Source organism: Fukomys damarensis, unplaced genomic scaffold (genome assembly GCF_012274545.1).
Source record: "Fukomys damarensis isolate Sample0158 unplaced genomic scaffold, DMR_v1.0_HiC HiC_scaffold_19, whole genome shotgun sequence".
Lineage (NCBI taxonomy): Eukaryota > Metazoa > Chordata > Mammalia > Rodentia > Bathyergidae > Fukomys > Fukomys damarensis.
Window position 1 is genome coordinate 22,215,901 of NW_022900931.1, and position 20,731 is coordinate 22,236,631.

The following is a 20,731-nucleotide window of genomic DNA, read 5'->3' on the forward strand; positions in this document are numbered from 1 at the left end:
TTTTTTTTTTTTTGTACCAGGGATTGAACTCGGGTCCTTGAGCTTGCGAGGCAGGCAGCAGAACCACTGAGCTAAATCCCCGGCCACCCGGGCTGCCTTGCAAGTGGGAGGTCCTGAGTTCAATCTCTGGTACCAAGAAAAAAAAAAAAAATTAACCACAGTTTCACTAAAGGTGATGAGGCAGAGGCAAGGTTTTGATTAAAATGTGCTGTTGTACATGTCTAGTTGTCACTCCAAAGCCTCATGTGCTCAAAGATAGGGCTTTTAGAGGGTGACTGGATTATTGGGGCTTACAGCTAACTTGCTGTCAGGAAGTGAGGTCTGGTCAGAGGAGGTGGGTCACCTGGGCTTGGCCTGGAAGGATCTGTATCCCTCCCCTGCTTCTCCCTTTGCCCTCTGCCTCCCTGCTGCCAGGCCATGAGCGGCTCCCCTCAGCCATGGCATCACACCTCAGAGCCAACAGAAACCTCTCCTCCTCTGGACTGTCCCAGGGATGATAAAGTGACTAAGACAGAAGGCAGAGCAGAAGCCAGGCGTGGTGGCGCACACCTGTGATCCCAGCACTTGGGGGCTGAGGCAGGAAGATCCCAGGTTTGAGGCCAGCTTGGTCAATGTAATGAGACCTTGTTTCAAAATAAAAAATAGAAGAAAAAATAAAAGCTGGGGGTGTAGCTCCATGTGAAGACCCTGGATTCAATCCCTACTGCCGTGAAAAAGAAAAACTCTGCCTGGGCCTCATCATACTTCTGGAGGATCCGGAGCACGGTTGCCAGTGGGACACCGGGTGGTGACAGAGTCCTCGCATGACCACACTTCAGTCAGGCACCTGAACCCTCACACAGGCCCATTTGCACACATCCGTGGGAAACTCAGTTTCAGCAAAAACTGATCAATCAGATTAGCAAGGACTCCTGCCCCATTATCTGATGGCCCTCACTATCTGATGCGGTTTCTCCTCCACCCTCCCCTAAGTGACATCTCATTCCCTGGCCTGTCTTCAGCAGAATCCTGTTAGTTCAGTTTAGACCAAAGTTCTCTGAGCAATCTTCCACCCAGAGCCTTCCCATGGGCCATAAATTCCCACTGGTCCGTGCTATATTCGAAGGTGAGTGCACTCTCTCAACCCCACTGCAAAATCCATTGCCGTGGCCCCTGCCCCCATTACAATGCCCCTCCCCTTGAACAAAGTCTTCCTCGCTGTGTTTCAACAAGTGTCGTTAATTTTTCTTTTCTTAAACACTGGGATACAGCTTTAGCAGAGGGAGGGAACCCTAATCCCCAGCATGAGCAAAATGAATAGACTCCTCTTAGAGCAGAACCCCTTGAAAGGGCTTTTGAATTCCTTCTCCAACTTCTGTCTGCCCGTTCCTTCTGAGCATACACACTGCTCCACCACGCACCCTGTGCCTCCATGTGTTTTACACCAGTGGTTACTTTTCAGTCTCTTAGCTTCCATCTGTAGCATCTGATACAGCTGATCACTCCAACCCCATCCTCCTTGAAATACTTTCTCCTCCTGCCTTCAAAAACCATCACTTTCAAGGTAGGGTGCTCAACGGTACAGCAGTACATGAGCATGGGCAAGGCTGAGTCTGACAGCCGGCGCTACCAAACACCCAAACCAACAAGCAAAACCCCAATTTTCTATTTACCACTTCTGCCGCTCTTTGTCAACCACCTCAGCAGGATCTTCTTCAGTTTCCTGAGCTCTCCACACACGGAAGCACCCAGAGCTCACTCCCAGAATCCCGTCCCTTCTCTGTGTACTCATTTCACAAATTACACCGTCCAGCCTATGGCTTACAGATGTCATGTATTTAGTCTGATGACTTCTAAGGTAATCTCTAGCACAGACCTTCCCTCCAATTCCAGCTGATACGTATAACTGCTTATCAAATGAACATCTCCGCCTGAATGCCCTACCAGGGTTCTCCAACTGAGCGCACCCAAAACTGAACTCTGGATAGACTCTCCCCACACCCACTCCCGAGTCTCTCCCGTTTCGGTGAATGGCAGCATTCTCTCTCTTTTCTCAGGCCAGAAAACCACAAAGTCATCCTTTCCACCACTTTTCCCCAGACCCTCCGCAAATCCATCACTGTACACTATTTCAAAATACATCCAGCCACGCATTGGCCAAATGTGGGAGCTCTGAGACAGAAATTGAAAAATAACACTTGGTAACCACCTAGTAATCAATGCTTCAGGCAAAGATCGCTGGGTTATGAAACTAGCAAGAAAGAGTTTGAGGATGAGATTTACAAACACTCAAATTATCAACTCAAAAGATACTGAAAAAAGAGAATATAGACTGGCAGAAACCACTAACCAAGAAATCACGGTTATTGCCACTATTAGAAGACAAACATATAGAGGGAGAGAAGTGTCCAACATCACTTCCTTTGTCTTCCTACCAAAAACACATGAATCTAAACGCTAGAAAACATCAAAGTAACTCAATAAATAAGTTGCACCCCTCAAAAAAGGTCAATGTCTTAAAGACAAATACAGACTGAGGAATTGTTCCAGAGTACAGGGGACTAAGGAGCCCCATCCGGTGAAAGCAACATGGGCTCCTGACCTGGACCTGGGACAAGGGAAAAACTTTCTGTGGCTTCTAAAGAACATCGACAATGGAACAACTATAGATAATTGATAACTGATAATACCTATAGATTAAGTAGTATTACTGTGTCAGTATGAATTTTGTGATTAGATCATTTTACTATGACTATGAAAGAAAATAAACGGACATATTTAAAACTATTAGGTCTTTATCTGTACAACTTACTCTCAAATGGTTCAGATTAAAAAAGCATTGTCTGTGTATTCATGTGTCTGTATATAGAAAGAAAGAGAATGAAACGTAAACGGCACATTAACTAATAAGATCAGGGTGAAAATTATGAAAATTTTATTTATTTTTGCATCTCTTCTGAGGAGCTCTTTCAAGATACACCGTGCACATGAGCACACACAGATTTCACGACACCTTCAGTGCCACATTCTCCATACATCACTGTCATCTGTCACCTGGATTAAGTCAGTGGCCTCCTAATCAGTCTTGCCATTTCTGCTCTTGCCTCTGTCTTTTCTCCCAAAACAGCCAGAGTGTGTCAGATCATAGGACTGTTTGCTCAAAACCTTCTGGTGCGTTTCCCCTTCCTTCGGAATAAAAGCCAAGGCCCACATTAGGATCTACAAGGCTACACTCTGAGCTGCCTGCCCTACCTCTCCTTTGATCTCTTATCTTCCACCACCCACTGTTCTTGCTGCCTTCCTGCAGGTCCACAGCAGCCTCAGAGCAGAGTTTGGTACCAGCTGCCTCCTCTGTGTGGCAGGTACCTCCCCCAACACGCCCGCAGATCCTGCCCCAAAGCTTTCCCCGGTGACGCCACCTCAGCTTCCTCTCATTATTTTTTCTCCCTTATTTTTCTTCTTAGTGCTCATACTTTATAAGTTTATCTTGCCCATCTCATCTCTTTCACTAATATATAAATATAGAAGTATTTCAGTTTTTGTTCACTGCTGCATTCACTGCTTAGAACACTAGAATCATGGTAAAGGCTCAAAAGGCACATGTAAAAAGAATGCAGAAAAAATAGGCACGGGCGTCTCATCGTTCTTTGTTCTGTGCTGGTAGAAACAGATCTGCCAAGCCAAAGAAGACTTTGTCAAAGTTTAAATGCACATACTCACCAAGGGAAGCACAACTACCCCCCAGTGCCTCAAATCTGCAAGCATATGTGTGAGCAGGAACATAAGCAGCAGACGTATTTAGGAGAGGGTCCCAAACAATGACATTATAAATGACCCCTTGTCCAGGTAGGGAGGAGAAGGAAACACTCGTCTTATCATTAGCTGTTAGGGTAACCACCTAAAACCAAAAATAATGCAAGATTAGTGTTTAGACTTCTTAAAGCTATTCTATTATAACCCTACCTACCTATAACATTAAATTATGATTTTTGTTTAACGCATACAACAACTGTTATGGTTCATGTCTGATATTCTCCCAAAGCTTCATGAGGTCAGAGGTAGCTGAATCTGGAAAGTGTGATGCTCGGGTTAAAGGCATGTGATTACTAAACCACTACATGCACGTGACTGGTTTGACACCACCCTAATCCAGTAGTTTGGATGGGATAAAAGAAGCAGAAAGACACAGTGAGGGTCCCTCGTTGCCTTTGCAACCTTGCACGCGCCATGTTGTTTCCCTCTGCGATGCCTGTCTGCCACCCTTTCCTTGGAGCCAGCCAACTATGGACTGAAACCTCTTGAATTGTAAGCCAAATAAACCATTTCCCATCTAACTCTGGGTATCAGGTATTTTTGTCTCAGCAAGGACAGAAAAACAACTAACACAGCAACTGATTTCACTTCGTTAAAAGACCATCCCACACAGTTTATGCCTGCTAATAGGGACAAATGCCTGTACAGAATGCGTCCAGAAATCTAATAGAATGTTACCTGTTAGTAGCTTAAGTACAGTGTGACGTAAGTAGTGTGTAAATGCTAGTTGGGAAGACATAAAAAAATTATTTTTCATTTCTTAGATTTTAAACAAGAATAGGAGTCATTTTAAACTTGCTCACTACTCTTTTCAGTACTTAGCATGATGACTATCACAACGTAAATATTCAACAAATGGTGTCTGTTACTAGTAGCTATACGGCTGACTTGTTAACAACTCATAGACCAATTTATCTTTGTCTAACAGGCTCTCAAATAACATGACATTATTGTTTGTCATGCAGTAGTCCTTCTTAAGGTTGTTCTCTAGACTGTTAATACTACTAATAGAAGAAATCATATATGCACTATGGAGACAGGATGCACAGAAGCATTCCTGCTAAAATAGTAAGAAACGTAAAGCTTCCAAAGTAAATAGTTTTGAGCCTCCTAGAAGGGTACTACTGTTTTTTTTTTAATATTGCTTAGCCTTATATATATATATATTTTTTTTTCCTGGACAAAGGATTAGTGCAGTTTGACAATATGCTAACCTTACCACCTACTTCGCCAATTTTTTATCATGAAAAGTTTGAACCACAATGAGAAGAAGTACGAATACAATAAGTAAGCTGCACACATCGTAACTGTCAACAATCTAACGTATTTCCATCTCCCCTGCCCCACTTTTCTTGTTCTGCTGGACTTCTTCTATTTGGCAGGGCTGAGCGTCTTTGGTAGACTGTCCCCCCGGCAGCGGTGACGTCCAACCTGAGCGTGCAACATGGGTCAACCAGCCTGACCCGCATGCTGTCCTCCGTTAGCAATGGCACTGAAATAGCCCATCCTCCAAAGGCTTGATAATCCCTGCCTGCATGTGTTCAGTCAGCAGGTGCTGCAAAAGTAGTAGTAGTCACTATTAGTCAATTCTCCCTGCCCCCTGGAGTGAATTCCCTTTGCACTAAGCTACACCCCAGCTCCTTTTTATTCTGAGACAGGATCTCACTAAATTGCTAAATTGCCCAGGCTGGGCTTGAACGATCCAATCCTCCTACCCTAGCATCCCAAACTACTGAGATTATAGGTGTGTGCCACCAAGCCCAGCTGGTGACTTTCTCTGATTCCTTCTACATGTAGTATCTGCCGCTCTTCTGTGAAGAGTTTTCTCTCATCAGTTGGAGATGAACTTGCTCAATTCGTCTCTCTTTTTAACAATCCAGGATGAGGGCTGGAGGTCTAGCTCTGCGGTGCAGCATTTGCTTAGCATGCACAAGTCTCTGGGTTTGATCCCCAGCATTGCAAAAGAAAAAAAAAAAAAACGCAGGGTAAAGTCCTTTCCTTTATCAATTTTCAGTTATTTTGTAATACTACCTCTTCCAATGATAGAAATTTCTTTTTTAATCTCAGTATAGACTCAGTTTTATTTATTCAAGGCTTATATTCAATCCCAATTATCGCTGTTTTTATTATTGGCACTTGAACTTTTCCAAAGTGGGCCAGTATAAAGCCCTTCAGACACCTCCAAAATCTCTTTCACATACCCTCATTGGTCTTTGACAATTTTTTTGCAGGCAATATTCGTTTAATTAAAAGTGAAAAAGCCTACTGTTCAAGTTCTTATATTCTTCATAAAACTAAAAATGGTCTAAAAAATTTGCATAGAGCAAGACAACTAATAAACCTCACCAACAACACTGTTATGTAGCAAATGCTAAGCAAATGCTCAACTGGAGAGCCACGTGCACACCCAGCCCCACCAACAGTGCTTAATTTGTAAATAAGGGCAGTGAGTTTTCTTGTACCAAGTTTCCTCACAATGGAGCGATGACATCCTGGGTGACAGCAACAAAATGAGATCTTGCTCTGAAACAGATTATGCCTCCAGGCCAATCATACACCCATTCCAGTCACTTCTTTCTGCATAACAGAGATCTACTAATTTTTTTAGGAAGAAGCAAAGCAGTCTAGAAAAACTCCACCCATCAACCAATTAGACTGAAGGATGATCTTGCATATTATAATGCTATCAGGCATGTGTCAAGACAGGAAGGTATAACCCCGACCTCCACAATGATTTATGACAGTGAGTCTCAAATTCTAATATGCACAGGAATCGTCTGGAAGATTATACAAGGCAAATAAGACACAAGTTCTGCTCCAGCAGTTCTAGGGCGGACGGAGCCTAAGAATCTGCAGTTCCAAAAAAGTCCCAGTGTTTGTGGATGACAACTGGAGCAGCAAAGGTTTACAGGGACTCAAAAGCTCAGAGAAAATTTTTGCTCTGAGTTGGAGATTTAGGTTCCCATACTAATGCTAATGTGTATATCCATAGCAGTTTCTTGTTATTTTTTTAAACACTGTAACTATCATACTTTCTAAAAGTTTTTAATCCAATAATTACTAGAGTACATAGAAAATTACCACCACTTCCATCCAGTTTCAAGAATACCATAAGCTGGGTATGGTGATACATGCCTGTAATCCCAGCACTCAGGAGGCTGAGGCAGGAGGATCTCTGAGTTCGAGATATTACTAGAGTACATAGAAAATTACCACCACTTCCATCCAGTTTCAAGAATACCATAAGCTGGGTATGGTGATACATGCCTGTAATCCCAGCACTCAGGAGGCTGAGGCAGGAGGATCTCTGTGAGTTCGAGACCAGCCTGGGCTACATAGTGAGTTCCACGTCAGTCTCACCTACATAGTGAGACCCTGGCTCAAAAAAAAAAAGAATACCAGGTCATACATGCAGCTGCAGTAAAAACATAACTTACATGCATCTCCCTGAAGGCCAGCATCATTTTGGGATATCACTAGCAATGACTCTTAACATAAACAGTAAAAAAAAAAAAAAGAATAAAGCAATTGTTCCCCAAATATCAAGAAAATAGTAAGGAAATAAGCTCCTGGTGGCTTCTCCCCTCCTCAGCCCCTATAAAAGCAATCACAATCTAGCCACACACACCATGGAAACTGTATTCACCTTCACAGCATTGGCCTTCACCCGGGACACTTGGGCCATTCTCTGCAGATGCTGCAGCAGCACATCTTCTGCGAGGTCATTCTCGGGCAGAAAATACTGATACACATCATACTGCAACCTCCACCTGCTCTCCTGGCCCATCCCGACATCACACGGTGGAGGAGGTGCATCTCTAAAGTCAACCAAGAAAACAACATCAGTCTTGTGTGGTGCAAGTCCCACCTATTAAAAGAAACCAAAAGCTCTAATTTAAATTTTCTTCTTCTCCTTCTTCTTTTTCTTCCTCTTCTTCCTCTTTCTCTACTCCTCCTCCTCCTTCTTTTTCATTGCTGGGGATAGAACTGAGGCCTTGAGCATGCTAGGCAAGTGCTCTACCACTGTGCTACAGCCCCAGCACCAATTTTGAACTTCTGCAGCAACAACTCTGATTTAATAGTTCACCTTTCAAAGGGGCATAAATGGTATTCTAGAGAAAAGTATCACATTGTTATGGACTAAATGATGTGCTCCTCTAAAACTCCTACTTTGAGTCACTGCCCACTGGAATGGCATTAGGAGGCAGGGCCTTTGAAAAGTAACTAGGTAATGAGTGTGAGACTCTCATGAATGAAATTAATGCCCTTACATCAGAGACACCCAAGAGCTCCCTAGTCCTCCTTTTGTCTTATAAGGATACAAGGAGAAGTGTGCAACACAGAAAAGGGGCCTCACCAGAACCCAACTGCTAGCATCCGCATTCTGGGCTTCAGCCTCCAGAATTATGAGAAATACACTTCTATTATTCATACCCTTCCCCCATGGTATGAGCTGACCATTCTTAACTCAAAAATCTGAAACCTGCAATGCCCTTATGACACGTGAAAAGCTTTAGAGTCTGGGTTTTCAGATTAGGGATGCTCAACTGGTAAAGTCTATGAAAATATTACAAAATCCAAAAGCCTAAAGTCTGAAACATTAACCATTCCACATAAGGGATACTTAACCTATATTTGTTGAGAGCCATTTCTATATCATTTTGGGGGAAAATCATTTCATAATTAAATGATGATCAGGACTGTCTAAGCCCCAATGTTTTCTTGCCCGAGAGTTGGCAATGGCACGCAGAAACAACTCCGTTTTGCTTCTGGTCACAAGTTGAGGCCTCAATGGTCCCGTGATGCTGTGACACTCAAGGTCAAGATTATGTTAGCTGAAGACAGCTTGGTTCTTTGGGAACCAAGTAGTAATAAAAAAGAGAAACGTTTTGCCTGGGGGAAGGGTAGATTCCTTATTAGCCTGCTATCTTGTCTCACCTACTATTGTAAGAATGCTTTGCCCATCTCACCATCCTCATCAACCTGAGACCCTCACCAGCAAAGAATTACCGTGGCCCTCCTGATACTCCTTCTGATTACTGTGTGCACCTACTAAACGGTGGCTGGCTCAGAGCGTCTTTGTCTTGGCCCATTCTGAGGCCCTGACCTTCCAGCTCCCCATGCATTATAAAATACCTTTTTCTCTATTGTCTTTCTTTCATTAGCCCTCATGACTCCCCTTTCTAGGCAGATCGGAGGATTGATCAGCCTCCAATATAACTGTCTTATAGCAACACAAACTAAGACACACAGAGAGGCAGGTGTGGTTAAATAACCAGATTCTACTGCCACTTGGTAGCTGTGTGCATATGGGCAAGTCACTTTGATAATCTTTAGAAAAGCTCTCTGTAACATAAGAGCAATTGCCCTTTCTCCATAAAATAGTAAGGATTAAATGACATAAAACACACAGAACTCAGGACTGTGAGTGATACCAGGGAGCATTCAAATATCATTCAATGTTATCACTGCTATTAAAGTAGAAACTGAAGCAGAGTTTTAATTAAAGAATAATCCTTATGAAACACAAGGATGTTTCAGGGCTAACAGATGCTCTCTACATCTAAAATGGCCAGGGACAACAGGGCACGCCTGTAATCACAGCACTCAGAAGGCAGAAGCAGGAGGATCACCGTGAGTTCAAAGCCAGCCTGCAGTGAGTTCAGTGGCGCCTACACTACGAAGAGAGATCCCGCCTCAAAAAATAAAAACAAGACAAAAGCTAAAACGTACTTCCAAACTCTCAACAAACTCATATCTGGCTCTTCAAATAAAGAGGTCATAAAAACGCACAGGATAGGGGGAATATTAGCTATAAGAGACAGTTAAATATTAGTAATGAGGTTTAAATTATTCTAATCCTCCCCCAACTTTTAAAAACAATTCAATTTTACTACAGAGAGCTACGGATTTGCTGAATCTACACAACAGTCATGAATATTCTAGAAGCAATTTTAGAAGATGGGAGACAGTCATACCTCGCATAGCCTAGATTTGCTGGGGCAAATTTGATAGTCGTTTCAAAGAAATTATACTCCAAGTAAATGTTGGGATCAATATCTAAATCAAACTCCAAATTACAGCCTCCAGGGATAGGATCTGGATGGAGAAACAGGGAAGTTACTACATAAAGAATTTTTATATATCCAAATCAAGCTCAGAAAAAAGAGAACTTTAACAAGAACTTCCCATAGAGTAGTTAAATATTAAACCCAGAGCTGCTTTGATACTCTCATGAACTGAGGTTAAAGAGACTAAAGTTAACTGAAAGTAAAGTTAAGGCCCTAGAGGAAGGGACACAAAGTGTTTTCTGTAAAAGGCCAGATAGTGAGTATTTTAGGCTTTTCAAGTCAGCAGGACTCCGACCACCACCCAACCCTGCCCTTTGCTGAAACGCCACTACAGACGATATATAGATGGATGGACATAGCTGTGTTTCAGTGAGATTTTATGCACAAAGACAGGTAGCAAGGTAGAGTTGGCTGGTGATCTACAGTGTGCCAATCCCTACCCTCCCAGGTAAAAACATGAAAAGAGACAGATTCTTAAACTGGTACTCAAAAGTGGGTCTTTGGAGCTACACAAACACCCTGAAATTATATGCCAAATGTTGAATCCGTGCCTCTCCTTGAGGCAAAAGCTTTTACTATATTGGCGGGGTCTGTGATCTCTGAAAAGCTTAAAGTTCTATGAATACGAGGCGGGAGAGAGGGGAACACTGCTGAAGAGAAAAGGAACTCCATGGGTAAGGAGTGAAAAGTGTCCACTTTTCACATGTCTTTCAACAGAGAGACCGATGGTATTATCCTCACCACTGGAACAGCGCAGATATGCATAAAGGTGTAAAAATAGAAGACCCAAGACCACTTTTGGGAATAGCATTTGGCTATTTAATTAAACACAAGATAATTTTTGGTCATTCAGTTTACATGAATAATATGTTTTTATTTTATTTTTATTTTTTGGTACCAGGAATCGAACTCAGGAGCTTGTGCTTACAAGGCAGGCAGCGGCACCACTGAGCTAAATCCCTGGCCCTACATGAATAATATGGCTAAAAGAGCTCTTGTTTTCTTATTAGGAATCCTATTCATGACCTGTAAGTATGGCCAAACTTAAAGAAATCACTTGACGTTCGACTCCTTATGGGGTACCATGTAGAGTGTACTCAAGAGGAGAAGCTGACAAAAGACAGCAAGTAAAGCAATTTAAAGATTCAGAAGACCATAACTTGGGACACTCATCCATCCAGTCACTCCCACACACTGGGTTCCCGCCAGTTCCCGCCATCTTGGGATTCTGGGGGTGGGTTTCTCTAGTTGAGACAGAACATGCCATGGGGATACATGTTTCACTATCACGTGCTCTCTTCCTCAAATATTGAGGTCCTTATATTCTCCTTTTTCTGCACTTACAAATGTCTACCACTCTGTATTCCAGCTGAAGCTCCACAGTTTGTATTTTTTCTTCATGCATTGATCTTGATGGAAGCCTGAAGTCTATGGCTGTTTATTGGGTAATTAACCTTCAGTTACAGATTACGTGTTTTTCCTACTTAATGCTCAGATTGTACCTTCTTTACTACCTATTGCTCCTTTTTCTTCCTTTTATCCCCCAAACTTTAATAGTAGTGTAAGTTTCCACACCTCGTCTTCACTCCTCAATCATTGCAATTGTTTTTATCACTACTATGTCACTAGAATGATTCCCATTATAGGCAGTCACTTCCTCCTCCCCACTCTACCACAGGGACATATGGACACTTAGGTCGCCTCCCTCTGCAGTCTACTATTCCCCGCTCCTGATGAAGACAGGACCTTGGGGCTCTCCTGTCTCTAGGACCGCTCAGTCTTGCAATGATTCCTCTGCAACAAGTGTCCACCAGAAACTTGCCTGACACACAGCTGGCACTGGGAAAGTTATGTGCTATTACTGCCCCCCACACACACTCTAAGCACCTGTCTGAACAGTCTCACTCACAACCATGTCTTTCTCTAAAAGCTATTTACCTGAACATCTAACATCATTCCTCCTCTCCAGGCCTGTGTTGGCCACTATGCATTTCCATGCAGACGCCCCAAGCCTCTTAGATTCATCACGTCCAGACTGGACTCACCATCTTCAACATCCCACCCTGTAAAACATCCAGCACCACAACCCTGTTCCCACGCCTATTTTGCATCACTATCTCCAGGCTTCCAATTCGGAAGCCTGCACCCCTTTGCTATGACCCACAGTCACGGGTCAGTCCATCTTCTAAATATTTGCAGCCCAGGCCCTCTCCTCCACACCACAGCTTGCACCTCTGTTCAGATCGTTTCTTGGGAGCCTTCAAAGCTGTGCTCAGCTCCTGGCTGTGCTGCGCCTTCTCCAATCCCACCCCCTCACTGCTTCTGGAGTTATCTTTCCAAGAGATGAAATGAACCACAGCGCTCAGCTGCCTAAAAACCCCAGGATTCCTTAGAACAGGCCTCAGGCTAGAGTGCAAACCGCAAACTGTGCACAGGGCCTTTCACACCCCGGCTCCAGCCACACCCACTATTCACCATTTCTAAACCCTCCCTTCCTCTTCATCTGCTTAGGCTTAATGCGTCCTCTGCCTAGGGTAACTACTAAAAAGTTAAGGACCTGTGTTACTGCTTTTCCAAGGGCTCCTCAAATGTATCTGAGTGAATAAATGTTTTTAGTCGCTGAGCTTTCAATTATGATGCCTATCCTCGGGCTCCCTTGGTATAGAAACATTTCTGATTAAATAAACTGCACTTGTCAACCATCTGAACAGGATGACTTCCCTTCAGTCCTCACAAACATATCCCGTGGTCCACAGAGTAACAGTCACAGACAGGATGGTTACCTCTTTCGGAGTAGGAAAGCGGAATGGCCAGACTTTGGACAGGGTTTCCACCTACAGACTCCAGATACCAAGTGCACATACTCTGCTCCCGTCTCAGAATGAAAACCAGTCCTTTGTCGATGCCTGTTCCTGAAGAACTAGGAAGGACAGTCTGCAAATAAGAAGAAGAGTCATCGTGGATAGGGAACGGAGCAAAACATATCCATGAAAGACGTAGCCCAGTATGCACGTCCCAGTCTCAAAACAAAAGTGGGGAGGGGAACAGAACTCCCTTCAATAAAGAACACTTTTTATCCCTATGTTCACGTGCCCAAGCTCCACCCTGGAGAACTCTTTAAAATGTGTAATTGTCTTAGTCAGTTTGGATTGCTATAACAAAGTACCACAAATTAGGGGGTTTACAAGCAATAAAACAATTTATTTCTTAAAGTTCTGGAGCCTGAAAGTCTGAGATCAGAGGGCCAGCCTGGTCAAGTTCAGGTGAGGGTTGTTTTCCGGGTGGCACACTGCCTTCTTCTAGCTGTGTCTTCACGTGGCGGAAGGGGGAAGCAGCACTCTGGGGTCACTTTTATACGATCGCTAACTTTAGAAAGGCAGAGCTCTCTGACCTAACACCTCCCTCAGGCCCACTTCCTGACACCAAGACAAGTAGGGGAACCTTCAGTGCACAGCAAAGATGTTTGGTCAGGAATTACATAGGTGAATTTCTCAAGCTTTTCAACTCACCCTCATTAAGATTTAGTACGTCATATACTGAGGCTACCAAGGCGAAGACAGGAACCTAGGCTCCAAGGGGTTCACAGTTGGTAGCAAGCTTTAATGAGTTATTATACTATAACATATATTACTTGATAAATCTTGATACATCTATGAAACCATCACAATTCAAGATAGTGAATATACAGCTCTATCCCAAAAAATTTCCCTGTGGCCCTTCCTAATCCTTCCTCACACCCCTCCCTTCTAGATCCTGCACCCAGCTATCTAGAAAGCTTTTTGAATAATAAAATGCTAAGCTAAGAGGGAACCGATTCAGTGTCCTCCTTGTAAAGCTAAGAAAATGGGAAGAGGAAGGGACTATCAATTTCAATTTGACAAGCAATAAGCGAGAACTGATTAACTATAGGGTTAGTGGCCTCAAAGAACCAACTACCACGATGACACAACAGCACCACTCTGCATCAGGAAGGGCACAGCAAACGGAAATGACTGTCTTCACAAAGACAGGTCACTTTCAGAGGCACGTGCAGTCTGGTCTTCATCTTCTAAGCCGTGCAAAACGTGGAAACTAAAGATGGCCCAAGAAATGAAATCTAAGATAATTCAGGCAAGCTAAAGATCTTTGCTGCATGGAGATGACCAAGGCCCAAGATGCTACTCATCCAGGCCTCTTCTGTCACTTTAGTGATGCTGACATCTCTCTATAGCCATGCTTGGCGTTCTGATGTAGAAACAGGCATTGCAACTACTTCACTGTGCCATAGTGAGAATGAACTGCAAGGAAAGTCACACACAAGGATTCCAAACAGGGGCCCTGGGCCCCACTGAGTTTCTGGAGGCTCCCATGAGATTATACCTACACAGGCCCCCAGGAAATGACATCTTTTTCCTGGGAGAGTCCCTAGATTTGGGCAATCTCTGGCCTCAGGCGCTTTAGGGCCAGTAGCTTAGCACACAGCAAGCATTCCGCTATGTAAATGCCTTTGTCCACATCCTCTCTCTTGTCTTCACTGCTGTCAGTGAAGTCCTCTGATTTGTAACAATATGGATGAAAATGGAGATCAATATGTTAAGTGAAATAAGTCAGGCACAGGAAGTAAGTGCCACATGATTTCACTCCTAAGTGGAATCTAAAAAAGAAAAAAATGGATACAAAAGCTGAGAGCTGGGCCTAGGATTTAGCTCAGTGGTGCTACTTTCTGCCTTACAAGAGCAAGGGCCTGAGTTCGATCCCTGGTACCTAAAACAAACAACAACAACAACAAAAGCTGAGACCTGCTGGGTGAGTACCAGAGGTCAGGGAGCATAGAAGGAAGGGAAGGATGGGGAGAGGTTGATCAACAAGTGCTGGGTTAGAGTCATGTGGGGCAAGAAGTTCTGGCGCCACTGCACAGTAGGGTGACCATGGGTAACATCACGTACTGTCTTCAAAAGCTAGGAGTTTGAATGTTTTTACCATAAAGAAGAGATAAATCTTCGAGGAGACAGATTCAGCCAGGTTTTTCTGGTTTTTGTTTTATTTTGTTTGCTTTGTTTTGTTTTGTTTTTTGAGACAGGGTCTCTCTATGTATTTGAGACTGACCTAGAACTCACTATATAGCCCAGGCTGGTCTTGAACTCACAGTGATCCTCCTGCCTCAGCCTCCCAAGTGCTGGGATTAGAGGCATGCGTCGCCATGCCCGCCCGGCCAGCCAGGTTTTAACATTACACAATTTATACATCTATCAAAACACAGGTACTCCATAAATATGTGTAATTCTGGTTTTGTTTTGTTTTTGTTTTTGTTGGTACCAGGGATCAAACTCGGATCCTTGCGTTTGCGAGGCAGGCCACTGAACCGCTGAGCCAAATCCCCGGCTGTAATTCTGTTTTTATGTAACAGCTAAAATAAATTTTAACTTACAATTAAAAATAAATATTGCCTTTGCTATGATGGCATAAGAAGGAATCATATTATTTGCCAATCAAAAAAGTTTAACTATGTAGGAAGACCATCTCAAAAATATTTTTTTTAAATACAACTTGCAAAAATAAAGGAGCGGGGATGAGCTCAGTGACAGATGACTGTAATTCCATCTACTTGGCAGCTGAGACAGGAGGATCACAAGCAAGCTCAAAGCCAGCCAGAACAACTGAGTGTGATCCTATCTCAAAATAAAACATAAAAAGAAGTGGAGAAACAACTGAATGGTAGAACACCCTGGGTTGGATCCCTAACATCAAAACAAAATGAAAAGCAGATATCATCTCTGTGTCATTTTACTGTGTCTGTTCTGAAATATCCTAAAGAAGAGGCTTACTTTTGAATTTTTGTACCAGAGAAAAATTTAGCCTCTCCTGATGAATGAACATAGTTCTTCCTTTCCAAGAAAGTCCTGAAATTTGATATGCTGTTGTGGCTACAAAAAAGTCTGGCAAAATCAAGGTTTAGGTTATAGATGCTGTTACCTCTTGCAGCTGTTACAATTTATTCCTCTTGTTTTTCTTGATCAAACCCTTCCACTCCTAGTTTATTAACAACCTCACATGTGCACATACACATTGTTTTTCCTTTACAAAAAAATCTTTTTAAAATTTATTTTGGTTATATACACAATTAAAAAACCTTCATGGTAAGGGGAGGAAAGCAGGAATAACAAATACAAAACATTCAGTAGGAAGGAGACTATGACCAGTTCCTATAGAATGATATATGAGTTATCTACCAAATTCCAGAATATTGTAAGATAGGCTTAGATCAAACAAAAAAAAGTATAACTTGATCTAGAGTGAAGTTCACTCATCAGTCTAAAGGATTATACAGGCTAAATATAAATAGATGTGTAAAAGTTTATTATAAATGGCAGATCCTTAACAGCTTGCTAATCCAAAGCATTTAAAAGAACCTTCCAAATCTGAGGTTACCCTTAAAGAGTTAGTGATGACAACTAGTGCTGGATAGACCAGGATGAACTGAGTATTAGAGCTGCTTTGTCTGCATGTGAGACTGCAAAGAATAAGGCTGAGCCCAAGGGTTCTTAAGAAGCTGCAAAACTAAATAGTTAAGACAACAATAGGAACACATTACACTGTGTTCTCAGGTTAGTCATGAAGGATGCACTGGAGCGAGATGATGAAAAAGTGAGAAATCACGAGGGAAACAAGTGCAGGGAGTCGCACAGGGCTCAAGCCCTCTCCCATGGCTTGGCTGCCACACTCAAGAAAGGCCTGAGGCCTGCACCTTTCCCAGTCTCATATGCTAACTCGACAAGATTCAATACTGATTTTTTTAAAAAATTGAAGACACAAAGATATAAAGAGGCATCAAATTCTAATGTTTACAGTAAATACAAGACCCAAACGTATCAATTGATTTTTTTTTTTTTTTTTTTTTTTTTTTTTTTTTTTTTTTTTTTGCTGAGATAATTCTTTGTACTTACCCTTGAATAAGAAACTGTGGTATTCTGATACTGGGTATGTATCTGGAATGTGAGAAAAGTCACATTGCTTGAAATATGACGCAGAATGGCTTCCTCTGGGAACGGCCTGTTGAGCTGGAAGTATCTAAATTTCCCAACTGAAAATTCAAGAAAACCTACAACGGGAGAAAGTTTTCATTATAAGACTGTATCTCTGATATCAATTTGTGAAATTCTTATTTATGAGCAGAATGCTAATTGAAACCTCAGAAAAATTCCTTGAGGTAAATGTCATTATTGCCTCTATGCCACGGATGAGGACAAAAGCAGAGCAGGGGCTGGGGATGTCACTCAGCAGCAGAGTGAGTCAGAGGCCCTGGGTTCAAGCATCAGCATGGCGGGGGTGGGGTAACCAGGGTCATTCAGCTAGGAGATGGTGGAGCTGAGGGCTAAAATCGGGTGGGGAGATGTGTTTCAAAAGATATGAACAGCACTAAATGCGGAGGACGGTCCTCAGAACCCAGAAAAATTTCCCATTTGGTAGGAGAATAACAATTCTCTTCAGAACAGAGTGCCTGGATCTTAGGATAAATAACCCTCCCGAGGATGCTATAATGAATGGGCTGGAAATAAAGAATGATATCACCTAGTGAATGCTGAAGTCATCAAAGAGACACAGGTGACTTCAATTGAGAGCCAGCCAGCGTGACAGTTTTAGGCAAAGTACCAAACTGCCTGAAGCCTGGTTTTCTTACCTGTCAAATGGGGATTGTATTACCTAACTTGCAAAAGCAGGTACCATCCACACTGGCAACCATGTGTGGTAAGTGCCTACACTGCACACTTCACATAAAATTGTGAGCCACAGGCATTTTGGAAAAGGGAGCTTTTTAAAGTCAGGCATAGTGGCGTATACTAATAATCCCAACACTCTGGGAAGCTGAGGCAGAAGGGTAACAAGTTCCAGCCCAACTTGGCAATGTAGCAAAACCTTGTCACAAAATTTTACAGGAGGACGGGGATGGAGCTCAGCACAAAGGCCCTGGGTTCAATCTCCTGTGTTACTTTCACTCAGTCTGTCCATGGTTCTGTGGGCAGTGTCATTCTCCTAGATGCATAACAATTCTTTCTTTTTCCCATCTAATTCTCAAATACTCCACTAAAGTAGGCTGGTTTTACCTCTGTGTGGTCCTGGATTCCCACCTCGCCCCCAACTCTCTAGTCAGGATATCACTGCAGAAATAGCAGAAGAGCATTACATAGAAAACAGAAAAAACACAGAAAAAAGCCATTTACATTTAATATAGATGGAAAAGGGGTTGATGAGAAAAAGATCATAATTCACCGGAGTTCCACAATGGAACGATCACGTGGGTAGTTAAAAAAACAAAACAAACCAAAATGAAAATAACACTCCCGACACTAAATAACACATTCTTATCTCCCATTTTCCAAGGCCACTTTTCTTTTGTTTTATTTTTTTTCCTTCAGTCATGGTATTTTATTGTTTTGAATTTTTTTTCTTTTTAATCAAATGTAATAAGGGGTATCAATAGTAATTTTTAGTAGAATTAATTTCAGCTTTATTTATTTTCTGTATGCATATTTTTCCTTAAGAATTCCCTTTAGATTATTTCTTTTTTATCGTTAAGTTCATTCATATAATTTAGATACACATAATGACCACGTTCATCATATGAAATTTGTACCAGTACATAATATACTTTGATTCATATTTTTTCCATTCCTCTTTCCCTCCCTTCTACTCCTCTTCCCCTTCTTATTTACAAGAACCTTGTTTTCATTTTATCTTTATTTTCTCTTTTTTCTTTTTTTTCCTTTTCCCTTCCACAAGGGAGGGACAGAAGCAAAGACCACTTTTCAAGAGTTTTTTTCTAAATTCAAATATTCCATCTGAACAATTAAAAACAAAACAAAAAAACTATCAAAACAGGTCAATCTTTGAAAAAAACTACATATAAGTGGTGCTGACTAGAAAAATTAGTCTCTATATATTCCCCCAAACTCCACAATGCTATATTACCTTCACAAATAAGTCTTTTTCAAAATCGATGGTAGAAAAAAAATTATCTGTGATCACAATTTAATTTCCAAAAGTCAACAGAAAAATCTGAAATAGTGTACAAATGACAGCTGGAGTAGCCTCCTATTTCTATAACCAGAAGACATTTCACATTTATTTTATTTATTTATTTATTTATTTATTTTGGGTTTTTGAGACAGGGTCTCACTATGTAGTTGAGACTGACCTGGAACTCACTATGCAGCCCAGGCTGGTCTCGAACTCACAGCTAACCTCCTGCCTCAGCTTTCCGAGTGCTGGGATTACAGGCGTGTGCCACCACACTTATTTTTTTTTTTTTTTTTTTTTGGTACTGGGGATCGAACTGGGGTCCTTGCGCTTGCGAGGCCAGTGGCAGAATCACTGAGCTAAATCCCTGGCCCCATTTCACATTTTATATGGACAAACTCCAACAGGAATAGAGATAAAACACTGGGAAGTGGCTAAGAGATCCAGGCAGGGAGGGCTGGAAAATATGGGGGAGCTTTGTGGGTTCATTTTAAGGCAAACAAAAAAAATTTTTTTGCATTTTCCAGGCCTTTCGATCATCATGATTTTTTTTTTTCAGTACCAGGGATCGAACTCAGGACCTTGAAAGACAGGTAGTGACTCCACTGAGCTAAATCCCTGGCCCCATCATGATTATTTTCTTAGAAAACCAAACTATACACAAAACTAAATGAGAGTCAGTAAATAGTTCTAAAAATGTTTCTAATATTGCACTTTAATTTTGGTCTCATCTATTTTTGTCTTCCAAGTCTTAAAAATACTCCTTCCAGTCTGTCAGATCTAGCAGCATTAGTCTATTCTCCTAGGAATTAATTAGACTTTGATCCTTTTACAGATCAAAGCCTTTGGCTCATTTAGTTTCCTGCTTTTTTCTTATTTCAGTTGTTTTCCCTCAGTTTTTCCCCATGAGGCAAATATGTATGAAGTATTTATAAAATAATCACTGGCTGTTGGGCACTGTGACCTGCTGCAAGCAAACTCAAAAAGGGTATCTAAGACGCCTGTCACTGTCACTTAGATTTGCCCTTCAATGTAACTTTAGAAAATGTTTTGATAATCCTTATGTCTGTCTCCTAAGACGTGGACCTTGAACCTGAACAGAACTTTTTAAAGCCCTGGGAGAGATTGATCCCATCTCGAGAGAAGTTGCCTGAGCCTTTCTCTCACCTGTCACCCACGGATGAGGACGAATCAGCATTTGGAAAACTTTCGGGCAACAAAGAAATGCAGAACCATGGAAATTAAAATAGATTATTAAACAACTAGGGGCTGGGTGACTTATTAAAATGGCTGGTATTAAAAGCAGGCATCTCTGCAAGTATCTGTTGTGGTTTTTCTTTTCTCTACCCGTTTCCTTCTTTTTCAAATTTCTCTAGCGACCATGGTGTGGTATAAGAAAGAAATGTCATGATTTGAAAAAAGCCTCCATTCTTGATGGTACATGAAATACACGAGCTCTAGCTTGAATCTACATCTTGAGTTCCTGAAAAATAGGGCCAGGTGCAATCCCTGGGGGTGGGGGGAGAGAGAGACAGAGAAGGAGGGGGCAGGGAGACAGATAATAAGCAAAACAGGGACATGGAGACGCTCAGCCCTTGCCGCTTGTTTTCTCTCTAAAATAGTAACATTGTTCTAAACAGTCCATAATCCTCATAACAAAAAGTTGCAACATGAGAGAAAGTTCATTCCACCAGTTACTAAGTAGGGAAATCGTCACTGTGGTCAGCTTGGTACACAATTAGCCCCAGTCTCCACAGAAGAGTCCAGGACCCAGAAAAATACCAAAATCAAGTCCCTGATATCAAATGGGGCAGTATTTGCATGCAACCTATACATTCTCCCATGCTCGCACACACACACACACACACACACAC

At 42.1% G+C, this 20,731-nt stretch overlaps 1 protein-coding gene across 1 annotated transcript in view; it reads right to left on the reverse strand.

Annotated features, from left to right (window-relative positions):
• The window catches only part of Tm7sf3 (transmembrane 7 superfamily member 3), a 42,273-nt gene that overhangs the window by 12,248 nt on the left and 9,294 nt on the right, over window positions 1-20,731 (reverse strand). Inside the window, exons 2-6 of the mRNA XM_010614969.2 lie at window positions 16,787-16,941; window positions 12,647-12,797; window positions 9,771-9,891; window positions 7,439-7,610; window positions 3,700-3,877 (exon numbers count right to left, since the gene is read on the reverse strand). Coding sequence (XP_010613271.1) covers window positions 3,700-3,877; window positions 7,439-7,610; window positions 9,771-9,891; window positions 12,647-12,797; window positions 16,787-16,941 — 777 coding nt within the window. The remainder of the gene's footprint in view (window positions 1-3,699; window positions 3,878-7,438; window positions 7,611-9,770; window positions 9,892-12,646; window positions 12,798-16,786; window positions 16,942-20,731) is intronic.